Source organism: Miscanthus floridulus, unplaced genomic scaffold, assembly GCF_019320115.1.
Source record: "Miscanthus floridulus cultivar M001 unplaced genomic scaffold, ASM1932011v1 os_2177_1_2, whole genome shotgun sequence".
NCBI lineage: Eukaryota > Viridiplantae > Streptophyta > Magnoliopsida > Poales > Poaceae > Miscanthus > Miscanthus floridulus.
The window spans coordinates 35,298-60,000 of NW_027098140.1; the positions used below are offsets into that span (position 1 = coordinate 35,298).

Here is a 24,703-nt window from a genome sequence, read left to right on the forward strand (position 1 = left end):
GTCTGGCATCGCATCTAATGCCTCCGTCCACACCGAGCTCCAGCATCATGACGATGAAGGCGTTGAATACGATCTGGATATCCCAGACCACGCCCTGGGGTTCCCACAATTCCTGTCTTTCCCACCAAGGCGAGAGGACTTGATCAATGTTGTCAGTAATGATGAACCACCGGCAGTTGGCGAAACAGAACAAGAAAGGCTTGCACGCGAAGCACGCAATATTGACTGGTTTAATCGCCGACAAATCGAAGCCAGGGCAGAAGAGGAGGCACGACGCATAAGGGTCTAGCCACGCGACCTTAACAATGCCTTCGACAGGGTGGGGGACAAATAGGTTTTCAGGACTCCAAGCACCAACGTAGCTGTTGCTATGGCGACAATGTAACGACTACCCAATACCTCGAAAACCCAGGCAGTTCGCAATGATATACAAGCTTACCTGACGGCTGCTATGGCCCAGACCATAGAGATTGTAAATCAAGCCTGGGCAGTCGAGTCAAGCCACAGCCGCCAGTACTCAAGTCGCTCACAGCCACCCAACCAACGTGGCTCGCGCAACGATGACCCCTCAGACAACCGTCAAGGCGGAAACGGCGGCCATGATGGTGGTCGGGACGACAACCGCTGCAACTACCGGGATGACAACCGCCGAGACAACCGTGACAATCGCCATGATAACTGCGGTCGCAGGGTTAACCAGGGTGGCAACCGGGATCGCCATGATGGCAATAACGATCTCTGCCATTACCTCGGAGAACGTGATCTGTGTGATCGCATTAACCAGAGAGCCCACGATCGTGCATCCCACGAAAGCCATCGCCATATGGAATATGATACTACCCACGGCCCTCTGGGTTTGAAGCAGTTTACTTCTCACCTTTGCCAAGTCATATGGCCCAAGAACTTCAAGCTCGAGAAACTTCAGAAGTACGACGGCAAGGAGAACCCTGAATTATGGGTCATGCTCTACGAAACCGCGTGTAGATCAGCCATGGCTGACGAGCACGTCATGTCTAATTACTTCCCAGTCGCCGTCGGCCATGCGGGCCACCAGTGGCTGGTCAGCTTGCCGGTGAACTACTTCAATTCTTGGCAGGAGCTCAAGCAAGCTTTCATCGACAACTTCATTGCTACTTGCGAGCAACCGGGCAACAAATATGATCTGCAGCGGATTCGAGATCGGAAAGATGAGCCACTGCGAGTACGTCCGGTGTTTCTCAGAGATGCGCATCAAGGTCCTGTCAATCTCCGACAATAAGGCAATCGAGGCTTTCATCACTGGCCTCCGCTTCCACGACGCCCTAAGGGACAAACTCCTCCGCAAGAGACCTAAATCAGTCACAGCGCTCCTGGCCACTGCTAAGAAATATGCGGACGCCGACGATGCTAAAAAAATAATCATCAAAGAAGCAGCAAGAGTTCCACGCTCCAACCACCCCCCACACCGCGACGACTACCACGACAACCGTGATCGGAACGACAATTTTGACCGCCGCAACCAGCGCAACGACTCCCGCGACCACCGCGACCAGCATAATCAGTGGCGTAATCGCCGTGACGATTACAAGGGCAAGCGTGCTCAGGAAGACGACGGTGAGGTCAACACCGTTAAAAAAGGTGGCGAACGTCATAACTACGAAGAAGACTACACCAAAGCATTGAAAGGGCCCTGCCAGCTCCATCCCAAGTCAAACCATACCATGGAGAATTGCTGCGTTCTCAAGTCTATCTACACGCGTCAACAGGCTCCGGATACATCCGACAAGCCTAACGACGCAGGGGAACAGCGCAACGAGGACAACGACGATGAAGACGTAGATCCCTGTCACAAGTACGTCAAGCCAACCAATCGTGTGCACACCATCATTGGAGGCAAAGTGTCCATCGAGACCAAACGAGAACGCAAGCTGCTCGCCCACGCCTGCTTGAACGTGGCCAACACCGACAACCTCATCATGGATCCGCAGCTCCCTCCTTAGTCTCACCACGAGATCTCCTTTAGCAAAAAGGACCAATGGGCTGCAATACCCGAGCCAGGATGTTTTCCCCTGGTCCTCAATCCTTGTATCAACAAGGTTCAGTTCGATAGAGTGCTGATTAACGGCGGCAGCTCCATCGACATACTGTTCAAGAACAGTCTGCCAACCCTGAAGATAACCCAGGCGGATCTCAAGCCATACGAGGCACAGTTCTGGGGTGTTCTCTCTGGACAGAGCTCTACACCTCTCGGGCAGATCACGCTACCTGTGCAATTTGGGACCCCGGACCACTTTCGCACCGACTACGTCAACTTCGTGGTCGCTGACTTCGACGGCACCTACCATGCTATCCTTGGTCGACCATCGCTCACCAAGTTCATGGCCATACCTCATTACAGGTATTTGGTGCTCAAGATGCCTACCGAGAAAGGGGTTCTAACTCTCAGGGGCAACGTATACGCAGCTTATACCTACGAGGACGATAGCTTCAAAATAGCAGAGGCTCATGACCTCTCTATTCGCATGGCTGAAACCATGCTCGACGCCAAGAAGACCTCAGCCGACCACCTGGAGATCCCAGAGCTCGAGGCTCCATGCAAGAACATCAAGTCCATGGAGCACAAGGTGATCCAGCTGGTCGACGGTGATCCCAGCAAAATAGCCCTTATCGGGGCCAACCTGGATCCCAAATAAGAAGACACGCTCATCAAGTTCTTGAGGAGCAACGTGGATGTGTTCGCATGGAAACCTGCTGACATGCCCGGTGTACCTCGGAACTTGATCGAGCACTCCTTGAATGTCAACGGCAAGGCCAAACCTATCAAGCAAAAGCTACGATGATTTGCTCGCAACAAGAAGGAGGCGATTAGGGTAGAAGTTACACGGCTTTTGGCAGCCGGATTTATCAAAGAAGTGTATCATCCGGAGTGGTTAGCCAACCCGGTTCTTGTACGCAAAAAGAATAATGAATGGAGAATGTGCGTTGATTACATTGATCTCAACAAACACTGCCCTAAGGACCCCTTTGGCTTACCTCGCATAGACAAGGTCATAGATTCAACCGTCGGTTGCGAGCTGCTTTCCTTTCTCGATTGCTACTCTGGTTATCACCAGATCGTTGTCAAAAAGGATGACCAGATCAAGACATCTTTTATCACGCCTTTTGGCGCCTACTGCTACAAGACCATGTCATTCGAGCTCAAGAACGCCGGGGCTACCTACCAACGCGCCATATAGGCTTGCCTCAAAGATGACAACCAAGGAAGCACATACCCTTGTTGACAACCTAGAACGCACCTTTGCAGCCCTTAATACATTCCAATGGAAATTAAACCCACAGAAGTGCATCTTTGGTGTTCCTTCTGGTATACTGCTTAGCAACGTCATCAGTCACGACGGCATACGCCCTAACCCGGAAAAAGTCAAAGCTGTCTTAGACATGAAGCCGCCCAAAAAGGTGAAGGATGTTTAGAAGCTTACCGGATGCATGGCTGCTCTCAGTCGTTTCATATCAAGATTAGGAGAAAAAGGACTACCGTTTTTCAAGCTGCTCAAAGCATCCAAGAAGTTTGAGTGGTCGGAGGAAGCAGATGCTGCCTTCGCACAGTTGAAACAATTCCTTACATCACCTCCGATCCTCACTGCTCTCAGAGAAGACGAAACCCTCCTACTTTACATTGCGGCAACTAATCGAGTGGTCTCCACTACCATGGTGGTCGAGCGTGATGAGCCTGGCCACGCCTACAAGGTACAACGACCAATCTATTTCATCAGTGAGGTACTCAATGAATCCAAGACCAGGTACCCACAGATTCAGAAACTGATCTATGCCATACTGATAACATCCCAAAAGTTGAAACATTACTTCGATGGATATCATGTGGTAGTCATGACCGAGTACCCTCTGGGAGACATTATTCGCAACAAGGATGCGAACGGGCATGTTGTCAAATGGGCAATGGAGCTATGCCCTTTCTCCTTGGAATTTGCAAGCCGTACTACAATCAAGTCTCAGGCACTCGTCGATTTCATCGTCGAGTGGACAGACTTAAGCACACCTGCCTCTTAGGGGCCCGATGAGTATTGGAAGATGTACTTCGATGGCTCTCTCAACATCGATGGCGCAGGAGCAGGAGTCCTTTTCGTGTCACCATCCAAGGAGTAGCTCCGGTACGTCCTCAGGATTTATTTCCCAGCATCAAATAATGCCGCCGAGTATGAAGCATGCCTACATGGTTTGCGCATTGCGGTCAAGCTCGGTGTCAAACATCTCTATGTCTATGGAGACTCGGCTCTGGTCATCAACCAACTCAACAAGGACTGGGACACGACCAGCGAAAAGATGGATGCATACTGCAAATCGATCAGAAAGCTGGAAGGCAAGTTCTACGGCATCGAGTACGCACACGTGGTCCAGGACAAAAATCAAGCAACAGATGCGCTGTCAAAGTTAGGATCATCCCAAGCCAAAGTCCCACATGGCGTATTCGTTCAAGACCTGCTCACGCCTTCCATCGAAGAGGAAGATCCCACGGTCGACAAGCTTCTAGACCAGCTATTAGTGGCTACGATTCCGGCGTCAAGCACCACCGAGCCACCTCCGACCACCAATGAGCCCGACTAGAGAGTACCTTTCATCAAGTACCTAACAGATGGTAGCGGTTACACTGATCGGATAGAAAAGGAACGCCTGATGCGTCGCAGTAAGCAGTATCTACTCGTCGATGGCAAATTATGGTGCAAGAACACAAAGGAGGAAATCTTGATGAAGTGTATAACCAAGGAGGATGGCGAACATCTCCTGGACCAAATCCACTCTAGCTCCTGCGGCAACCACGTGGCCTCGAGAACGCTGGTTGGCAAGGCTTTCCGAGCAGGGTTCTATTGGCCGTCAGCTGTAGCCGATGCAGAGAAGCTAGTCCGCCATTGTGAGGGTTGTCAGTTCTTCGCCAAGAGAATCCACGTACCAGCACATGAGATCCAGACAATACCAGCCTCTTGGCCCTTCGCATGCTGGGGACTGGATATGATCGGGCCCTTCAAACCAGCTCCTGGGAAATTTACATGTGTCTTTGTGCTGATCGACAAATTTTCTAAGTGGATAGAGTACATGCCTCTGGTACAGGCATCCTCAGAAAAGGCTGTCACGTTCATCGACCAGGTCATCCACCGCTTCGGCATACCCAATAGCATCATCACTGATTTGGGTACTCAGTTCACCGGGAACACTTTTTGGGACTTCTGCGATGAAAGGAGCATAGTAGTAAAGTACGTCTCGGTGGCGCACCCTAGAGCTAATGGACAGGTTGAGTGGGCAAATGGTATGATCTTGGATGCACTGAAGAAGAGGATGTACAGAGAAAATGACAAAGCTCCCAGACAATGGCTCAAAGAGTTATCAGCCGTGGTCTGGGGCCTCAGAACCCAGCCCAGTCGCAATACCGGCGTATCACCATACTTTATGGTTTACGGTGCTGAGGCAATGCTCCCAGCAGATATAGCCTTCAGATTAGCAAGGGTAGAGAACTTCGACGAAGACAAGGTCAATGAAGTGCGGGAGCTAGAAGTGAATAGTGCAGAAGAGAAGCGGCTTGATTCTTGTGTACGTACAGCCAAATACCTTGCTGTTTTGCGTAGGTACTACAACAAGAATGTTAAGGAGCGTTTCTTTGTGGTCGAGGACCTGGTCCTGAAGTGGAAGACGAATCAGGCTGGTGTCCACAAACTCGCAACTCCATGGGAAGGGCCCTTCATGATCAAGGAAGTTACACGACCAACGTCTTACAGGTTAGCACACCTGGACGGTACGGACGTACCCAATTCATGGCACATCGACAAGCTTAGGCGTTTCTATGCTTAACTACTAAGATATGTACTCCTCTTGTACTTTCAATTTAATTCAATAAAGCTATTATGATTTCTCCGACCACTCTAATGTGTCACTTCGAAGTCTATGGTTATTCTAACTCAACCAGTCAAAACTGACCACCATTCCTTTCTGGGTTTACGGAGCAGGCCCTGTCTCCGGTTCCTCCCAACGCGTGCATGGGATCTGCTCTCTACGCTATGGGTGATCGGCAGGTCCACTCTGGTTTGACTTGTGTGTGTGTCTACATGTGCACAGGTCACGCACCTCACACTCCGACCATATGGCAAACCAGGGCCGTACAAACCTTTCAGGATGACGTGTCGACTAAACTGGTACAACTAAACAGAACGCTAACTTGTTCTCACTTAGTTACACCAACACGAGTTTCAAGCTTAAATACGTTTTATACAAAACAAACAAGCTTATGCAGATATACAGTTACGTTATTACAAGCTTGCCTGAAAAGGTCCAAGTTTACAATAACACAACTACATCTTCTTCTACAGCTATAGCCTATCCTATTGGCTGGTCGGGGCACACGGCACCTACTGCTCGCTGCGCCTGACATCGTGCTTGAGTCTCGAGGACTCTTGTACTGGTCGAGCTCAAGAAGATGGCCCCGCCGATGCCTAGCTGGTTGAGACCACAGGCTTCGCCAGTTGGCTTAAAACTAACGGCGCTTCCAGCTGATTTGTCGCCAATAATTTTTGCCGACAAGTCCAGCTGGGTCATCTGTAGCTCCTCAGCCTTGTCTGGATCTACCTCCTTTGGGTATCCAGCCTCTAGGCATTTGAGATCGATCAAGGGGTAGTGAGCACACACCATGCTTAGCACATGTGCGTCTGTGTACTCACCCGCCTCCTTCATGAACTCCTGGAACCATCCCCATGCCTTTCGACATCTATCAACCAGTCTGAGCTGTGGCGTCCTTGGCACGTCCTCTATAAGTGCTGGATCGATAAGGTTGAGGACCGGCAAAATGCCCGTTGCCACTTCATGGCACCGGTTTTTCCACGTGTCCTGATCCTCGGTGATCTCTTGGCACTGCGCCTTCTAGCCGTCACGTTCTTTTATCACGGCCTCCAGATGCTTCTTGGCATTGACTTTTAAAACTGCAAACTGCACAAGCTATTCAAATGTCATACAATGACAAGATAAGGCGGGCAACAAAAGTGAGCAAAGGGGTTTGGAAAACTTACTTTTTAGTTCCTCTTTCATCTTGGTCGTGTGGTCCCAGAGCTGCGACTGGTCGTGCGCCAGTTTTCTGTTGTCCTCCTTCAGGTGATCACACTCTACGACCGCATGACTTTTCTCCTCTCGGAGACGGACCACCTCGGTTTCTAAGCCTGCACTATAGCTGTTACTACTAGCAACGCAACAACAATTGTCATGCACTCGTTGTGATAAAGTGACTACTTACTTGTTAATTCCTGCTCTTTGTTACTGAGTTGGACGACCAGGTTCTAGTTCTAGGACTCTTGCTCTGTCCTCTAATGGTTGGTGGCTTCAAGTTGGTGGCGCAAGCGTTCCACTTCGACCGTCAGCTCTTTATTGCTTGCAGTGATCCCCTTGATCTGGTCGAAGCATTTCTTACTGTACCTTGCGGTCTTCATTAAGTCCTGTGTGCAAAAAGCTAAGTAAGAAAGTTTGACTAGACAGCAAGATCAGGTAGTGAATTAAAGCATACCTGGACCTCCGTCACCAGTCGTTTCGCCGCTCGTTCAACTTTCATGGTCTCTTCGACCTCTGGGATTTCCTCATGAACACCCCATTAGTCGTTCCACCAGCGCGACACATATACATGTTGTCGTCTGTCCTGTGGACGGCCCAGGACCTCTTCTACTTCGTCCTCTTCGGCCTCTTCTTTGGGTATCGGTGCTGGTCCGGAGTTAGCAGCTTCTGCGATCACTATGGCCTTCCCACGGGCTGTAGCATCGACATACGTGCTCTGTGCTCTCGCCTCCATCCGCTGCTCCTCGGTCTGACCCGTTACCCTTGGTGCTGAGGTATCACCCTACGCAGGGTTGGTGCTCAGAGCATTTGTGTTTGGCTCGGCTCTTCCCTCGACCCCCTGCTCGGGGACTGTTGTCTGACTGCTGGTGGGCTGAGGCTCCGATGGATTTTCTGCTATGGGTACCTCCATGGACGGTTGTTGGGCAGTCCTCTCCGCAATTGCTGCCGGAGCCACGCCGCTCCCGGCTAGTTGATCCGGATTTTCGGTGGACGCCGACCTAGTACATCCAAGATAAGTTCAGAAGGCAACCATAGTCAATAAAAATTGCAAGCTTACATCAAAGTTACAAATAATTATATGTTGGAAGCGCGGAATGATGTGGCAAAGGCACATCTCTTCGGCCGTGCTTGCTCCACGTGCTGTGCGGGTGACACCTGGTCTCCCTCTACATCTAGCACCGACGCTGGGGCTTGGTGCTCGACCCCTCCACCGCTTGTCCTTCGCGCTGCAGTGGTCGGCGATGTGGGTCCCATCGGCACGGAGGAGCCGCCTTGCTCCATTGACTCTAGTTGCCTCCTCCTCTTTCGAGGGATGAGTCGGAAGATGTCTGCATCCTCTCCCTCCTCTGTGTCATCGTCCAATAGAGTAAAGATCGCCTGACGATGCTTGCCGGTCGCTGGCCGCTTACCAGCAGCTTTGGCCGCTGCCTCCTCCCCAACTCCGAGCATGGCCCAGTCGACGTCTTCGACCCTGGCGCTGGACTGGGCGGTTGGGTCGACAACTTGCGGCCAATCTACACTAGGGGGTGGCAACACAATCACTGTTGCTCTATCTTGACCATTAATCTAGGAAACACAAAGGAGATAACACAGTAAGTTTCTATTACAACATAAGACTACGGGTACAAGGCAAGATGAGTTACCTTTGGGGGAGGTTGGGCGAGCTTGAAAGCGTGCTCGATGTCGCTCAATCTGACATAATTTGGATCAGCTAAGTTAAAAAGCTCTCCAATTCTGGCCCTGACTTCGATCTTGTCAAGTGCCTCCTGCCTCATCCTCGTCGGGTCTGCGCTACCTTGGTACTCGTAGCCAGGATGTACCCTCCTCTGGCAGGGCTGGATCCGTTGGCTAATGAAGCTCCCGACCACGCTCGGACCGTCCAGTTTCTTCCATGGAATCATTCCAAGTATTTCTGAAATCTGCTCCAGGTGCTCGGGTTTCTCTGACCAGCTTGTCCTCTTCTCTGGAATGAACCCCACGTCGCATAGCGTGATCATGTTCGGCTCTTCGCGGATGTAGAACCATTTCTTGTACCAGTCATCAAGCGACGTGTTCCAAGGGCAGTGCAGGTACTGGGCCTTCATCCCATCCTGGAGGTTGAGGTACACACCTCCGGCTATCTTTGAGCCACCACTTCCTTTCTTCCACAGACAGAAAAGATGGAGAAAGAAGTCGAAATGGGGCTGGAAGCCGCCATATGCTTCGCAAAGATGAATGAAGGTGGAGATAAGGAAAATCGAGTTGGGATGCAGATTGCAAATCCCAATCTCGTAGTACAGACAGAGCCCCTGAAGGAAAGGGTGCACTGGAACCCCAAAACCCCGCTTGAAGAAGTCTTCGAAAACCACAATCTCACCTGGTTGTGGATCGGGGTACCCCTCACCCTCCAGCGCACGCCATCCTACGAGTTCCTTGTTATGGAGTACTCCCATGATGACGAGGTCTTCGATGGTTTGCTCGTTGCTTCTCGACTTCCACCACTCCTTCGCCATGACTCCTGCTTTCTTCTGGGCATCACATTTCGCCATGAATCCAGCCTTGTTGATGAAAGAGGATACGATGGAGGATTGATTGGTGATGATTTCAGAGATATTAGGGTTGGCAAGAGGAGAAGAAGAAGGCTGCGGCGGTGAATGGTAATGGGGTTCGGTAAAAAGTAACTTACCAATTCTATACTATATTTAACCAAGAGTTCCGCCGTTTCGTCTGCCCGAGATTCTTGGGAGACGTGCACACATGCCACAGACGGTTGTTTTCACAACCTCAACGTTACCAGTGTGAGTGCGCACACACCAATATATGCGCCTCTTCGTTACCAGTGTGAGAGGGCCCACACTGACGCACCTCCTTATAGGTGCCAAGTGACTATTTACTTGAAAGGACAAGAAGGCAGTATGACGTGCTATACCCGTCTACTTTTTTGACCAGACGTGTCAGATTGGACTTGATAGAGTAAGAAGATAAATAAATACACCAAATAATAGTACAAGTGGCATTTGGTTCTTTACCGCACCTCTCGTGCTCAGGGACTGCCCAGACCACTACCGTGCTCGGGGACTGTCCAGACCACTACCGTGCTCGGGGACTGCTCCGACCACTACCGCGCTAGAGGACTTTTCAGACCACTACCGTGCTCGGGGACTGTTTCGACCACTGCTCAGAGACTGCTCTCCTCGGCTACATGTGATTTGTACTCACATACAGTCGAGAGGCATTTATTTAGACCTTGCTACAAGGCTTATACTTCGCCTTCCAGCAAGCTCGGGGACTATTCCGACCACTGCTCGGAGACCGCTCTCCTCGGCTACATGTGATTTGTACTCACATATAGTCGAGAGGCATTTATTTAGACCTTGCTACAAGGTTTATACTTTGCCTTCCAGCAAGCTCGGGGACTACATCGGTATGATGCACCTGCCGGTGCATCTCGTATTGTTTGTACGATGATTGGATTCTTAACTTCAGTGGAAATTCTTTTTAGACCCTGGCACCACGTGCCTACGTCACCTACTACCAGACTCAGGGACTAAGTGGGCACACTTCACCTTGCGGTGAATGTGCTTATTTTATCGACCCCTACGCTTTGACTGATTGCCAGAATTACTATTGTCCAAGGGTCACTTACATTTCTTTTCAGAAATACAAGTAGGCACACTTGATAAGGAAAGAAATCTTTTTCTTTTTTCTTTAGAGCACCATGCATTCTTCGGACAACCGGAATCTTCGGCTATAATTGTGGTCTACTGCTCTCTGTTTTGACCATAATGCTGGCACATTCGATTGGTCAATGTTTCAATCAGTTGGAGATGACATGAAGATGGATCGCATTAGTCGAAGGAGATCGAACGGCATGTCGCAGCATAATACAAGGTGCTCGGGGACTAGCTGTGAGGGTATTAACCCCTATATCCTTATGGCTAGGCTTGGGCCGGCCCGGATCAGGGGGTCTGGCCCACTAGAAGACGACACGCGGCCCGACCAACCTGTTCGGAATCCCGCGCAAGGAATCAAGGTAGATTTGGAGATCAAGCAAGATCCTGGTCGGTTAGAATAGGAATCCTTATCCGGCCACCTATGGCAATTGTAACTGGCTAGGATTAGTTTCCAGATCGATAACCCTGCCCCCCAGACTATATAAGGTGGGCAGGGGACCCTCGGATCTGTAACACAAGAAAAGCAAATAAAACAAGGGGAATAGGACTCACCCTCGGCCTTTCCCCTCTAGACCACAGCCTCGGTCCGGGAGGCCTCAGCCACCTTAAGGGCCTCATCCAAGGCGCCTTTCGTCAGCTGGTGCGCACTCTGCTCCGCCCCTAGCTGCCCAGCAAGGACCTTGCCCGAGGCCGTTGCTTCTTCAGCCTGGGACCTGAAGGCATCTCGATCACCGGCGACGTGGGTCAGCTCCTCCTCCAACTCCTTGACCCGCGTCGCCAAAGGGGCCACCTGCTCCTAGGTCGTGGCCGCTTCGACCTTCGCATCGGCACAGCGAAGGCGGAGGTCCTCCACCTCCGCGCTCCGCGCCGATAGGAGCTCGTTGGCGCCGGCAAGCAGGCCCTTCTGCCTCTGAAGCTGGTCCCAGACGTCCCTCTTCTGCTGGAGAAAGACTGACTTCCCAAGGGACCGGGTCTCGAGCTCCTGGGTAAGCAGAACAGGGGTCATTCACTACAAGAAAACTCGGAAAAAGATGACACCACATGAGAAAAGAGGGCACAAACCTGGGCGACGCCAGGCAGATCGTCGGCCACCACAGATAGCGCCGTCCATAGTGACCACTCCGCGAGCTGGCGGTATTGCTCAAAGGTGTCCCAACGCCCACCCTCTGCCGCATCCTCGAGGGCGAACAGAGGCTCCCCCTTAGGGTCGTCCCGACTCTGCCACAGAACACACGGGTGATCCCACCCGTGGGGCTCGGGTCGTACCCGCACGAGGGCCGAGCTTCCCTCGCCCGGGATCAGAGCCGGCTGTTCCACAACGCCGACCACCTTGGCATCGACCACCTCCTGCGCCTGGGAAGTATCATCAGAGGAGATCGGATAGACCTCCGCCTCCCGAGCGCTCTCCCGCAACGGCGGCAAGCCTTGGACTAGGGGCGAGTTACATGGTCGGCATGAGACCGAAGAACGAACAGAAAATGCTATGACTCTGCCAAAAATACGCTTACCTCGAGCGGGGCTACAGCCACTTCGGCACGGCGACCCTCCTCTATGAAGGCGATGGCGGAGGCTGAGGCAGAGGCATGGCCTCTGTATCCCCCGGCACCGACCAGTCCTCGACAGACCCCGGTGCCCCCTCGGTCCTCTGAGGGGGCAGTTGCGTCGCCCCCGCCGCCACCTGCTCCACCGCTGCCGTCGAGCCCACCGGGCTAACGGCGCGCTTTCCCAACGCCCGCGCCTCGGGCGTGTCAGCCTCGGCCCCAGGGCAGGCGATTGCTGGCCCCAAGGCAGCTCCTCCTCCTCCCCCTAGGAGCGCCGAATTGCTTGCTAACGCCCTGGGCATCGTCTCCCCGACATCAGGGAGATGGTCTAGGGGACCCTGCCCCATCTCACCCTCGTCATCTCCATCCAAAGCGTCCTTCCTTTGCTGCCGGCGGCGCTTCTCCAGTTCCTCGCGCGCGAGGATCTTCTTCGTGCGCTTCGCCACCTTGGCGTCCTTCCACCTCTTCTGTGCCTCAGCGTGCGCCTGGTTGACCACCCGCCGCCTTGCATCCACGGGAACGGGCGGCGGGGAGTCTCGCACGTCCCTCATCCCCTGCAGGAACGGCGAACACGGATAAAGGAACAAGAAATGATAAGAAACGGGGAGGCCTCAGGGGCTGCAGCGGCGTGTGACTTACCAGCAAGAGGAACCCTCGCGATGGGCGCATCGTGAAGGGGGTCAAGCCACCGCTCCTCAGCTTCGCCTCCACCGTCTCCCTCACCCAGCAAAGAATTTCCTCATCGGAGAGGGCGGAGGTAGACATCCGGATGCCCTCGATCGGCTCATCTGGCCTCATCTCGAACAGGCGCCACCACCGAGCCATCAGCGGCAGCACCCTTCGGTGGTGGAAGGTGGCCATGACCACAGCCGCAGTAAGGCCGCGATCCCGTAGCCTCTCCAGCCCCTCCAGGAGCGGCTACAGCTTAGGCTGATCCTCTCTCGGGACGCCATACTTCCACCTCTCCGGGCAGCTCCCGACGATCCACCCGATGTAGGGGGGAAGTCCACCGTCGTCATTGCAAAGATAGAACCAGCTCGTGTACCAATGGCGATTCGTTGACGCGAGCTGGGCCGGGATGTAGAGATACTGACGGTCCTGGCACACTTGGAGAGTGCAGCCGCCGGCCCTCACCGCCTTCCTCGTGCCCGACGTACCCATTGGCTTAGTGGTATGCCCCGCTCGGAAGAGGTGGAGCCATAGCTCCTAATGGGGAGCAATCCCCAGATACCCCTCGCAGACGGCGACGAAGATGGCCGCCTGCGTGATGGAATTGGGGTTGAAGTTGTGGAGCTCCACGCCATAGTAGTGCGAGAGCGCCCACATAAATCAGTCCGCCGGAAGGCCGAGGCCACGCTCGTGAAAAGACACGAAGCTCACGACATAGCCATCGTGGGGCCTTGGCTCCGGCTCGCCTGACGGAGCGATCCACTCTGGCCTGTTGGAGTCGGTAACCGAGCGGAGAAGACCGCCGTCGATGAGCGACTGGAGCATCTCCATGTATATGTCGGATGGACCCCAAGGGTCCGCCTCGATGACAACAATGTTGCCAGCCATGAGTATGGTGGAGGGTTCGAATACGGCGGTGAGTCTCTCTCTCTCTCTCTCTCTCCCTACCTCGCCCTTCTCCCTTCTTCTTCCCGGTGCAACCTGCTCTAGCGACGGCTCAAGGGTGGCAAAGCTGATGCAGGCAAGGTAAGGAGGGGAGGGGCGAGGCTCATTGCGTATTTATGCAGGGTGAAGGCAAAATGGACGGGCGACAAATCGGGGAAGTTTCCCTCAGATCCGACACAGTTAATCCCGATCTGATTTTACCGCCCATGTGCCCACCTTTTCCTCATTAATCGCGGGAATAGTTATGTTCCATCCACTAATGCCACGTCGTGTCCAACCACTACAGCGGCAGACACCGTTCCGCCTCCCCGAGAAAATCGCCTCAAAAGGTGCGCCTGCCGTTGTCCAGCCAATGGGGGAGATATCCCCCACCCGATTCCTTTCGGACGAAGGGACTGGGCGCCGAGCCCATTACGGTCCAGGGGTTCGAAGGCTGGGCCCTCGAGGGTTTCGACAGCTGCCCCAGGGCAATAGAGTCAGGGATGACTATGGGCGAGCCCATACGGGGCCAAGACCCAAGCAAGCGAAACGCTTGGGACGCCCAAAGTCATGTCCGAGACCGGCAGGGAGGTCTCTGAATGGGATCCCACTGTAGGGAGGCACCGAGCCACTGGGGCCCAGCGAATGGCCCCGGCACCCACTAGAGAAACCCTCTGGTACTCTTGGAGTATGTCTCTAGACCGCTAGCCGGCCCCTAGCGAACGGGGCACGAGCCTCCACTCGGACTTACCCGATAACAGCTCACCGAAAGTGCCACCGCTCACGCCCATCGAGGGTAGCCTGGCATATTCCACCCCTCCTTCCGAGCGAAAAGGAAGCGCAAGGGTCGTACAAAAAGCTAGGGGAACCCCTGACGGCCCTCTTGCTCCGTGTAGAGGCTAAGGGGCTCTTCCTGCAACTTTGCCGAGACCCAGCGACCCAGCCTCACACTCGAGGGGGCTCGGCAGAACAACCCCTCCTTCTAAGCAAAAAGGACGTGCGAGGGTCGTACAAAAGCCAGGGGAACTCCTGATAGCCCTCTCGCTCCGTGTAGAGGCTAAGGGGTTCTTCTTGCAGATATGCCGAGACCCCGCGACCCAGGCTCGCACCCGAGGGGGGCTCGGCAAACAAACCCTAACGCGCGAGGGCGTACAAAAAGCCAGGGGAACTTTTGATCGCCCTCTCGCTCCGTGCATAGGCTCGGGGGCTCTTCCAACAACTTTACTGAGACCCAGCGACCAGGTTCGCACTCGATGGGGCTCGGCAAACAACCCCTCCGTCCAAACGAAAAGGATGCGCGAGGGGTCAAACAAAAAGTCAGGGGACCCCTGACCGCCCTCTCGCTCTGTGTGGAGGCTCGGGGGCTCCTCCTGCACCCAAGACAAAGACAAGCGACCCAAGCACGCGCTAGAAGATTTGGAAAAACGCGATAAAGGGCATCGAGCCTGTTACGGTCCAGGGGTTCGAAGGCTGGGCCCCCGAGGGTTTCGACAGCCGCCCCAGGGCAACGGAGTCAGGGACGACTATGGGTGAGCCTGCGTATGGCCAAGGCCTGAGCAAACGATCGCTCGGGATGTCCTAAGTCGTGTTCGAGACCGGCAGGGAGGTCTCCGAATGTTATCCCACCGTAGGGAGGCACCGAGCCACCGAGGCCCAGTGAATGGCCCTGGCACCCACTAGAGAAACCCTCTGGTACTCTTGGAGTGCGTCTCTAGACCGCTAGCTGACCCCTAGCGAACGGGGCATGGGCCTCCACTCGGACTTACCCGATAACAGCTCACCAGAAGTGTCACCGCTCGCGCCCACCGAGGGTAGCCTGGCATATTTCACCCCTCCTTTCGAGCGAAAAGGAAGCATGAGGGTCGCACAAAAAGCCAGGGGAGCTCCTGATTGCCCTCTCGCTCCGTGTAGAGGCTCGGGGGCTCTTCCTGCGACCTTGCCGAAACCCCCATGACCCGAACTCTGCACTTGTGGGCTCGGCAAATACGATAAAATCTCTCGCTCAACGTGAGAAAAAGATCCTGGAGGAATGAATCCACTCCCCTAGGGCCTCGAGGGCTACACCTGGCGGGTGCGCTCACGCGCAATCCACCAAGGCCTCGAAGTACGAAACACCATTCCGCCAGGAGCTACCGCAAGTCGAGCCTCGTCAAAACCTCAAGAAGAGCTATCACGCTCTCCCTGAGGCTCGGGGGCTACTGTCGGGGTACCATAAAATGGGGTACCCGAGTGTATATCAAAAGAACCACTTAAACCCCCATAAAAAACAAAGCTAAAAGGTAAGCCATTGGTTAACCCCCGGCCTCGTCCGAGCCCATTGGCTCTCCGCCTCGCCTTTGGCCTCGCACGGGAGTGTCTCGACGGCCTGCCAAATCTTCGCCTCGCGCGAGGCCTCCGCACGGGAGGGCCTCGACGGGGAACGATTCTCCGTACTCGCCCGAGGCCCCACGCATAAAGCCTCGGACGAAGATTCTCCGTATCGCTCGAGGCCGGCTCGGCAACAAACCCATCGCTTCTGCCCTCGAACAGTCCCCCGACCAGGCGCACGTCCCATTATATGCGCCAACTACTCCCGCAATATCAGCTGGACGGTGGCTCGACACTACGGAACGGCCGATTGAGACGAGAGGTCACATCGATTGCCATACCATCCAGGACAGGACAGGTAGGGGTTACTGGCCACTGTGCTCTAGTGTTGTGCCCCAGATCAGCGCCTGCACTACACTGTGCCACCTAACCCCTACCCCAGGAACAACGCGACATGGGGAGTTAAGTCCGGGTCACCATAGCCTCGGAATCAGCACACGAGGACCTACTTGCTCCCCCCAAGCTCGACCATATACTCAGGGTCTCGGCAACCTAGGGATTCACATCTGCGAGCCTCCCACAATGGCTCGGCCTCGGCACCAACCGGGCCTCGGCTTCCCACGTAGTCAACCCACAGTTAACCGGCATGTCGACCGCCACGCCCTGCTTCAAGATGACACTGAGCCCCACGGCGCATAGGATCGGATGTGACCCAGCGCGTCACCCCAGTACTTCAAGGATGGGACCCACTCCGTTGACCACGCCGCCACAGGAACAGGCTACAGGGCTCGGACAGTCCGCCTTCCGTTCGCAACGACGCCGTGTAGCTAGCGCATGTATCACCCTTGTCCCCCCTTCAACTATAAAAGGGAGGGACCAGGGCCATTTTAGGGGGATCGAACGCTTACGATAAGGCCTATGAAGACGGGCTCCACGCTCTCAAGAGATAGACGTACACACACTCGATACTCTGTAATGCGCACGCTTCCTCGCTGCTCGAGATCAACATCTCAAGCAATCCACACCGCTTCCACGTAGAGACCTAGGACCAGCTCCCTCTCTCTCGGCCCTGCTGTAACCCCCTACTACGAGCATTTCGGTGCAAGGAATACAAGATCGAACTCTCAGACTGGACATAGGGCACCCATTGCCCAAACCAGTATAAACCTTGCGTCTCTTTTGCATCACGATCTGAAATTGGGAACACGCCTTAACAAATTTACTAGTTGGTTGAGGACTCGCCGGTCCAAAAACACCGACAGTACTTTTGCTCATTCCCACAACTGAGAAATACCTTAGAGAGTGGCCAAGAAGAGCAAGGTCCCTAGTGAGGTGATTGAGATTTGAGAATCCCAAAGAGAGCCCTCATTAGTGAAGATCAAGAGTATCAAAGTGTGCATCCACCCTTCTCATTAGGTCTTGTCATGGTCAGTGGAGAGTTCGTAGGCTTGTTACTCTTGGTGATCGCTATCACCTAGATGGCTTGGTGGTGATTGGGAGCCTTGGTGATCATCCAGAGAGCTTGTGGATGACCCAACTCAAGTTGTGAGCGGTTGTGGGTGATTCACCGCGATGGAGTGTCGAAGAATCAACCCGTAGAGAGCACTTGATCCTTGCGCGGATCAAGGGGGAGCTACAACCCTTGCGCGGGTGCTCCAACGAGGACTAGTGGGGAGTGGCGACTCTCTGATACCTTGGCAAAACATCGCCACATTCCTCCTTCTCTATTTACTTTGAGCATTTACTTTGAGCAATTCAATTCTTGTCTTTACATTCATAGAATTACCATGCTAGAGTAGGATTGGAACTTAGGTTGCAAGTCTTTTGTGAGGTATAACAATTAGAAACACTTTCTACTAGGCACAAGGGGTTAATTGGGCTAACCATAGGATTTAATTATTGCAAAGAAATTTAGAATTAGCACAATTCACCCCCTCTTGGGCATCTTGATCCTTTCAGGCGGAACCAGACGGTGATCGGCATGGCTCGATCCATGATGAAGGCCAAAAGCATGCCAGCAAAGTTTTGGGGAGAGGCGGTGACCATGGTGGTGTTCATCCTCAACCGCGCGCCCACCAAAGCCCTGAAGGGCAAGATGCCTTTCGAGGCTTGGCATGGACGCAAGTCGAATGTGTCCTTCCTCAGGACATTTGGCTGCATCGGCCATGTGAAGAACACCAAGCCTCACTTCGGCAAGCTAAAAGACAGGACACGCCGATGGTGCTCCTGGGCTACGAGGAGGGCACGAAGGCGTATCGGCTCTATGATCCCAAGAGAGGTAAGGTGGTGATCTCTAGGATGTGGTGTTCGATGAGATGGCGGCCTGGGACTAGGAGGGTCCGGGCACGGGGGAAGCTGGCAGCTTGAGCAGCACCTTCGTTGTCGAACACTTAGTCATCCATGGTGGTGGAGACGCTGGAGAAGAGGTGTCGACCACCCCAGGAGTGGTGTCGAGCGGTCCAGCAGCAATGCCAACTCTCTAGAGGGGGTGCCGAGCACTTCAGCAACAGTGCCAACCGCTCCAACAGTGGAGCCGACCACTCCAGGAGTGGTGCCGACTGCTCCAGCAGTGGATCTAACCACTCTAGCAGTGGTGTCGAGTGGTCCAGCAGTGATGCCGACCTCCGGCAGTGGTGCCAAGCGGTCCAGCAGCACTTCTGACCACTCCGGCAGAATAGGGAGGCCATGGACCACCGATCGAGTTCACCTCTCCACCCACCGACATCGACGAGTAAGTGGACGCTTTCCGCGGCGGCGAGGAGGTTTGATTCAGGCGGGTGGACAACATTGTCGACGAAGGGGGAGCTCCTGGGTTGGCCAGTTGTTTTTTCGATGACCCAGAGCTGCTCCTTGTTAGTGCAGAGGAGCCGCCGATGTTTGTAGTGGTTGAACGCGACGACAATTGGCGCCGGACGATGTTGGAAGAGAAAGGCCATCGAGGACAATGGGACATGGGAGCTGGTGGATCCACTTGTGGGCTGTAGGCCGATCGATTTGAAGTGGGTCTACAAGGTGAAGCGGGACGAGCGCGGCGCCATTGTCAAGTACAAGGCTCGGCTCGTCGCCCGCGGCTTCGTGTAGCGTGAGGGCATCGACTTTGAGGAAGTCTTTGCTCCGGTGGCGCGAATGGAGTCCGTTCGCTTGCTGTTGGCCATGGCAGCAGCGAAGGATTGGCGCGTCCACCACCTCGACGTCAAGTCTGCGTTCCTCAACAGCGAGCTTGCGGAAACGGTCTTCGTCAAGCAAGCTCCGGGCTTCGCCGTCAAGGGCGCTGAGCACAAGGGGCTCAAGCTGTGCAAGGCGCTCTACGGGCTGCGGCAGGCCCCTCGGGCGTGGAACGTCAAGCTCGACGCCACCTTGGGCGAGCTTGGGATCACTTGCTGTGCCACAGAGCATGCGCTGTACACGTGGCAACGGGGGAAGAAGGAGCTCGTCGTCGGCGTGTATGTGGACGACTTGATCGTCACTGGAGCGCGGGCAGAGGACATCAACGGCTTCAACGCGAGATGGCTGCTCGTTTTAAAATGAGCGATCTCGGCGCGCTCTCCTACTACCTCGGCATTGAGGTGAGGCAGGGGAAGGTGCACATCTCGCTGGGCCAGTGCACCTATGCGGAGAAGCTGCTGGAGCACAGACGCATGGCGGAGTGCAAGCCATGCGCAACTCCAATGGAGGAGCGGCTGAAGCTGTCCAAGCACAGCATGGCGGTGAAGGTGGACGCGACGCACTACCGGAGCATCGTCGGCGGGCTGCGCTACCTAACACATACTCGGCCAGACATCACGTTTGCGGTCGGGTATGTCAGTCGTTTCATGGAGGACCCACGCGAGGATCATTGAATGGCGGTGAAGAGGCTGCTGCGCTACGTCAAGGGGACGCTCGATCAAGCGATCATCTTCCCCAAGAGTGGCGGCAAGGGTGGGTCGGCTCACGGTCTTCAGTGAGGCACCCCAAGGCAAAGGAAGGTGAGCCGAAGCTCACTGTTTTCAGCGACGCAGACATGGCGGGCGACATCGACGGGCGACGGAGCACCTCCGGCGTGCTCGTCTTCCTTGGAGCGGCCCCCATTGCTTGACAGTCGCTGAAGCAAAAGATCGTTGCGCTATCGACGTGCGAGGCGGAGTACGTCGCAGCAGCCACGGCGGCGTGCCAGGCTGTCTGGCTACGCCGGCTGCTGGGCGAGTTGACGGTGAGAAGCTCACCCGCTAGCTCTAATGGTGGACAACCAGCCCGCCCTCGCCCTCGCCAAGAACCCTGTCCTCCACGACCGGGGCAAGCACATTGACATCAAGTTTCACTTTCTCCGGGACTGCATCGATGGAGGGCAGATCGTCATCGAGTTCGTCGAGACCGGCAGACAGCTCGCTGACATCCTCACCGAGTCACTCGGGCGCCTGCGGTTCTTGGAGCTGAGGAAGACGATTGGCATGGATGAGGTCAAGGCATCGGGTTAGCAGCAGGATTAGGGGAAGAATTGTAAGACATAATCTGCTGCTGATCTCTCTCTTGCTGCAGCAGAGTTGTCATTTGGTCAGCTCGGGTGTCCAGTCTCTACTGCTGTAGCAGTATGGCAATAGGGCACGTCTGGTACATTAGTTGGTAGCTATTACATCATTCATGTCTAGGTAGTGGGCTGATCTAAGCTTTGTACTATTAGTACTAGGAGTAGTTGGTGTATCTTAGGAGTAGGTAGTTGGTGTACTCATCAACAACTATGTACCTGGTAGAGGTACTAGCCCTTGTATATATAATATCACACCTAAGGCAATATAAAAGCAGTTTAGTTTACCACATCCAGAAGCAGAGCTTTTGGCCAGCTCTGGGCTTGTGCTGTGTGTGTGAGTTGTTCTCAATATCTTCTTCTACCTTTAGCCATAGTGAGTGAGTGTGTTGGTAAGCTTACTGCTTACCTGTGCAGGGCAGTAGAGGGACCAACGTAGGAAAGGATAGATTTTTTGACTAATGAACCTCAGTACAAAACTATTCCTGTTAATGATTTCCCTTGCTGTGAGCAGCGATCCGCAGCAACGGCCGTCTTTCCAAGAGCTTCTGGAGAGGCTCCGAGAGCTGCAGAGACATTACGCCATCCAGCAGCGGAACGCAAAGAACAGCATCGAGGAGTGAAGAATGCAATGCAACTCCCAGAGCACGGTGGGCTTGCTTTGAAGCATTTTGCGAGCGTGCGAGCAAGCGAGCGGTGTGCCAGATGCCGAGAAGGGCCTGAACCTCCTGTACTGTGTGGTTTTGCTTCGCCGGAACAGCTAAGGCTGGAAGAAGTTTGTTGTACAGACGAGGTACCTTCTTCTTTTTTTTTGTTTAGTTCCTTTCCTCCCCAGGGCCATTGTGGCTGTAATTTCTGGGTGCTGACAGCAAAGGGCAGGGTAGTGAGAGTGGAGTAGTGACTGAGCTCCGGATTGCTGGCGCCTTTTGGTTCTGATTCGTGGCAATGCAAATGCATGGTTAACAATAACATCCAATCCGGGCTTGAGTTTTCTTCTGGCAAGGGCATGATGATGTGTATACAATGTGATCGATTGTGATCATGCGTGAGTTTAATCGATGTACTAGTAAAATTGGCTCTCTTTTTTTTGCTTCATTCACAGAATCGGTCGTCAACTTGCCGTCAGGATTTTTTAACTAACTCTGTCCGACACAAAACGAAACATTGGAATTGGTTCTTGGCTTGTTGCCTTTCTCTGAGCGCCTGAGCTATGTCCTATTCTGCAGCACTACTTTTTGCAAGGTTTGTAACTTTTGTATTATCGAAAAGAAGAAAAGTAAGCGTGAGGCCGAGAGCAAAGCACCGGCCATGGCTTCCCTAGCAAAGTGGTCGAAAAGTATGCTGACGCTGGAACACATTAGACCGCGAGGATGCAGCATGCTAATGTGTTGATTGTTCCGTTACAAAACCAAGTTTTACTTGCCAAAACCGGACACTGCGGATTAAAATGTGGTATTGCATATATTAGAATAATCTAGCAAGACAATAAAATACAAAAAAAAAAGTAAAACTGTGAAAATGTTGTATTGCATATATTAGAATAATCTGGCAAGACCAAAAAACAATGAAAATGTGGTATTGCATATATTAAAATAATCTTGCATATATTATATGTAATAATGTTAAAATATGTTTGCGGCTAGATTTGCCAGTTTACTTCTCTAATTATATGTGCCAACAGAGAAATTAATTCTCTAATTTTTCTGTTGGTATTTGCTATTTACCTGGCGGTTTTCTACCGATAGGAAAATTCGAGCCTCCAGTAGTGTACGGTTCAAAATATTGACATTATGAGTGGAATCAAGTAACTCAGTTGGCAAGTCCTAATTTCTAGATGTGTAAACTTACTCTCTTTCTCTTTCGATTTATAGTTCCAGTGGCTATCCAGTGATATGTCTTTGAAGGACATGTACTTGGATAAAATTTATTTTCTGCCTTTTAAATATGCCAATGGCTATTGCCTTCTCTTCAGGCTTCTTAGAGTCGAGGGTGATGCTCCATATTAGTTTTTGTTCAGTTGGGTTACATAATAATCACCAAATGGCATATAGATAAAAAAAACCATATAAAATAGAAATTTAGTTGGTATAAACTGTGGCTGCTATCTCCACCCACTCGTCCCTCTTCTCCGTGTGTCTCCACCGAACAAATACGCAAGCCAAGGATGGTGGGCCATACAATTTATTTGATTTATTTAAGGTTGGATTAAGCCTATCAATAAATTCAATAAAAAATAGATAGTTTATTACTATTGGCATGAGAATCATACACTAAACCATGTGTTCCGTTACAACGCACAGACATTTTGCTAGTGAATTCTAATGTCCTATAATAGTTCGCTCTGGTATAGCAAATGTCGAACATCATGGCTGAGATCACCGCTCCATCGTGCCAAACATTTTCTCCTTTTGTAGCTATGTACCTGTTTGATAGCAAAATAGCAAATGTCGAACATCATGGCTGAGATCACCGCTCCACCGTGCCAAACATTTTCTCTTTTTGTAGCTATGTACCTGTTTGATAGCAAAATAGCAAATGTCGAACATCATGGCTGAGATCACCGCTCCACCGTGCCAAACATTTTCTCCTTTTATAGCTATAATATGTACCTGTTGATAGCAAAATATGATCAGTCGAGACACGCACGGACTATAGTCGACATGACGTCGAAGCTCAGGGCGATCGAACCAATGTGAAATTCATTTACTACCGTCTCGTCAGCCATATATACCTGGGAGGATCTAGCAAGGAAAGTTTTTATCTGCCGCCATCGGGATTTATTTGGCCCATCAGTAACGACGTCTGGCTGGCATCGGTTCAGTCGTGGAAACAAGCTGATGAGGAAAAATATATATGCCCGTTTTGACCTCTAGTTTCACCGCACGTACGAAACTGATGATGCTCGGCTGCGTGCTGCCTGCCTATAAAAACATGTAAATGCAAGCGAGAGTGATACCAGGGAATCCCAGCAGCAAAGCAAGCACACATACGGTCTCTCGTAGCTCGATCGACCTCCGACATGGCTGGCAGTGCCAGCAAGACGAGGAGGGCGATCCTTGTGCTCTTCATCTGGGCCGTGGCCATGCTCTTCTTCATGGCCGCCCTCCACCCCAACGGTAATTCATTGATCTTTTATAGCATGCATATATACGAAAGAATTTACTACATTGGAAAACAGTAAGTAGTCGGGTGTTTTTCACATGCATTTTCTTTTGTTTTCGACGCTAGCTGATTTTGTTTGTTTATTTACGACAGTACTCACCGCGGCCGACCAGGTCTACTGCATGTGCTGCGCTGACAGAAGAGAGTGTGAACAAGACCCGACCTGCTGCACAGACGGTTGCTGCCGCATGAGACCTTGATGCATCACACACCAAACTTGTTATCCCCTATATATACGCCCGGGGGGGCCATGCATGCTGCTGCCGTCGTCGTCGTTTGGCTGCTGCTTGACAGCTGTTGCGTGTTACAGCACGACGTACGTACGTGTTCAACTTAGGAATGGATATGGATACGGATACGGATACATGAATGAATGAATAAAAGCCAGCAGCGGCCCTGAATGTACCAGGGTTTATGTTTGTCATTTCTGCTTTATTCAAAATCAAACCTTTTACCTTCAACTAGTTTCTTTTTTTTATAGAAATTATTAACAACCATGAGTACCGACTGGGAGAGGGTATGATTGGGATTGTTTAAGCAATTCCCGTAATCGTCAACCCCTTGCTAATTGATTCTGACTTGTTTTATCTAGAGCAGAGGTGAATTGTGCAAAGGCTTGTGATTCTGCGAATTGAGCTAGTTCCAATTTTGATTTGCCAGCTTACATGGACCGTAAAAAATTAAACCACAATAATCTTAGTCTATACAAAAACTACTTCATCCACTTACACAGTGACACACAAGACTAGAAATACCACTCTAATAAGTCCTTACGACCATCATACTAAACATATCATCAACAAGATTCACACTAAGAGAAATGGTCCTTAGATACGGAAAGTAAACCTATCATTAAGCACACTCTA

The 24,703-nt window shown here is 52.5% G+C and overlaps 1 protein-coding gene across 1 annotated transcript; it reads left to right on the forward strand.

The window, feature by feature from the left end:
• The first annotated feature begins 19,698 nt into the window (after positions 1-19,698).
• LOC136534683 (uncharacterized mitochondrial protein AtMg00810-like) lies at positions 19,699-20,013 on the forward strand. The gene has a single exon (XM_066527069.1). The coding sequence runs from the start codon at positions 19,699-19,701 to the stop codon at positions 20,011-20,013; it is 315 nt and encodes a 104-aa protein (XP_066383166.1).
• The last annotated feature ends 4,690 nt before the right edge of the window (positions 20,014-24,703 follow it).

Bases quoted from the DNA above. Each gene is read 5' to 3' on its own strand.
- LOC136534683 (XM_066527069.1), top strand. From the start codon at position 19,699: ATGAGCGATCTCGGCGCGCTCTCCTACTACCTCGGCATTGAGGTGAGG.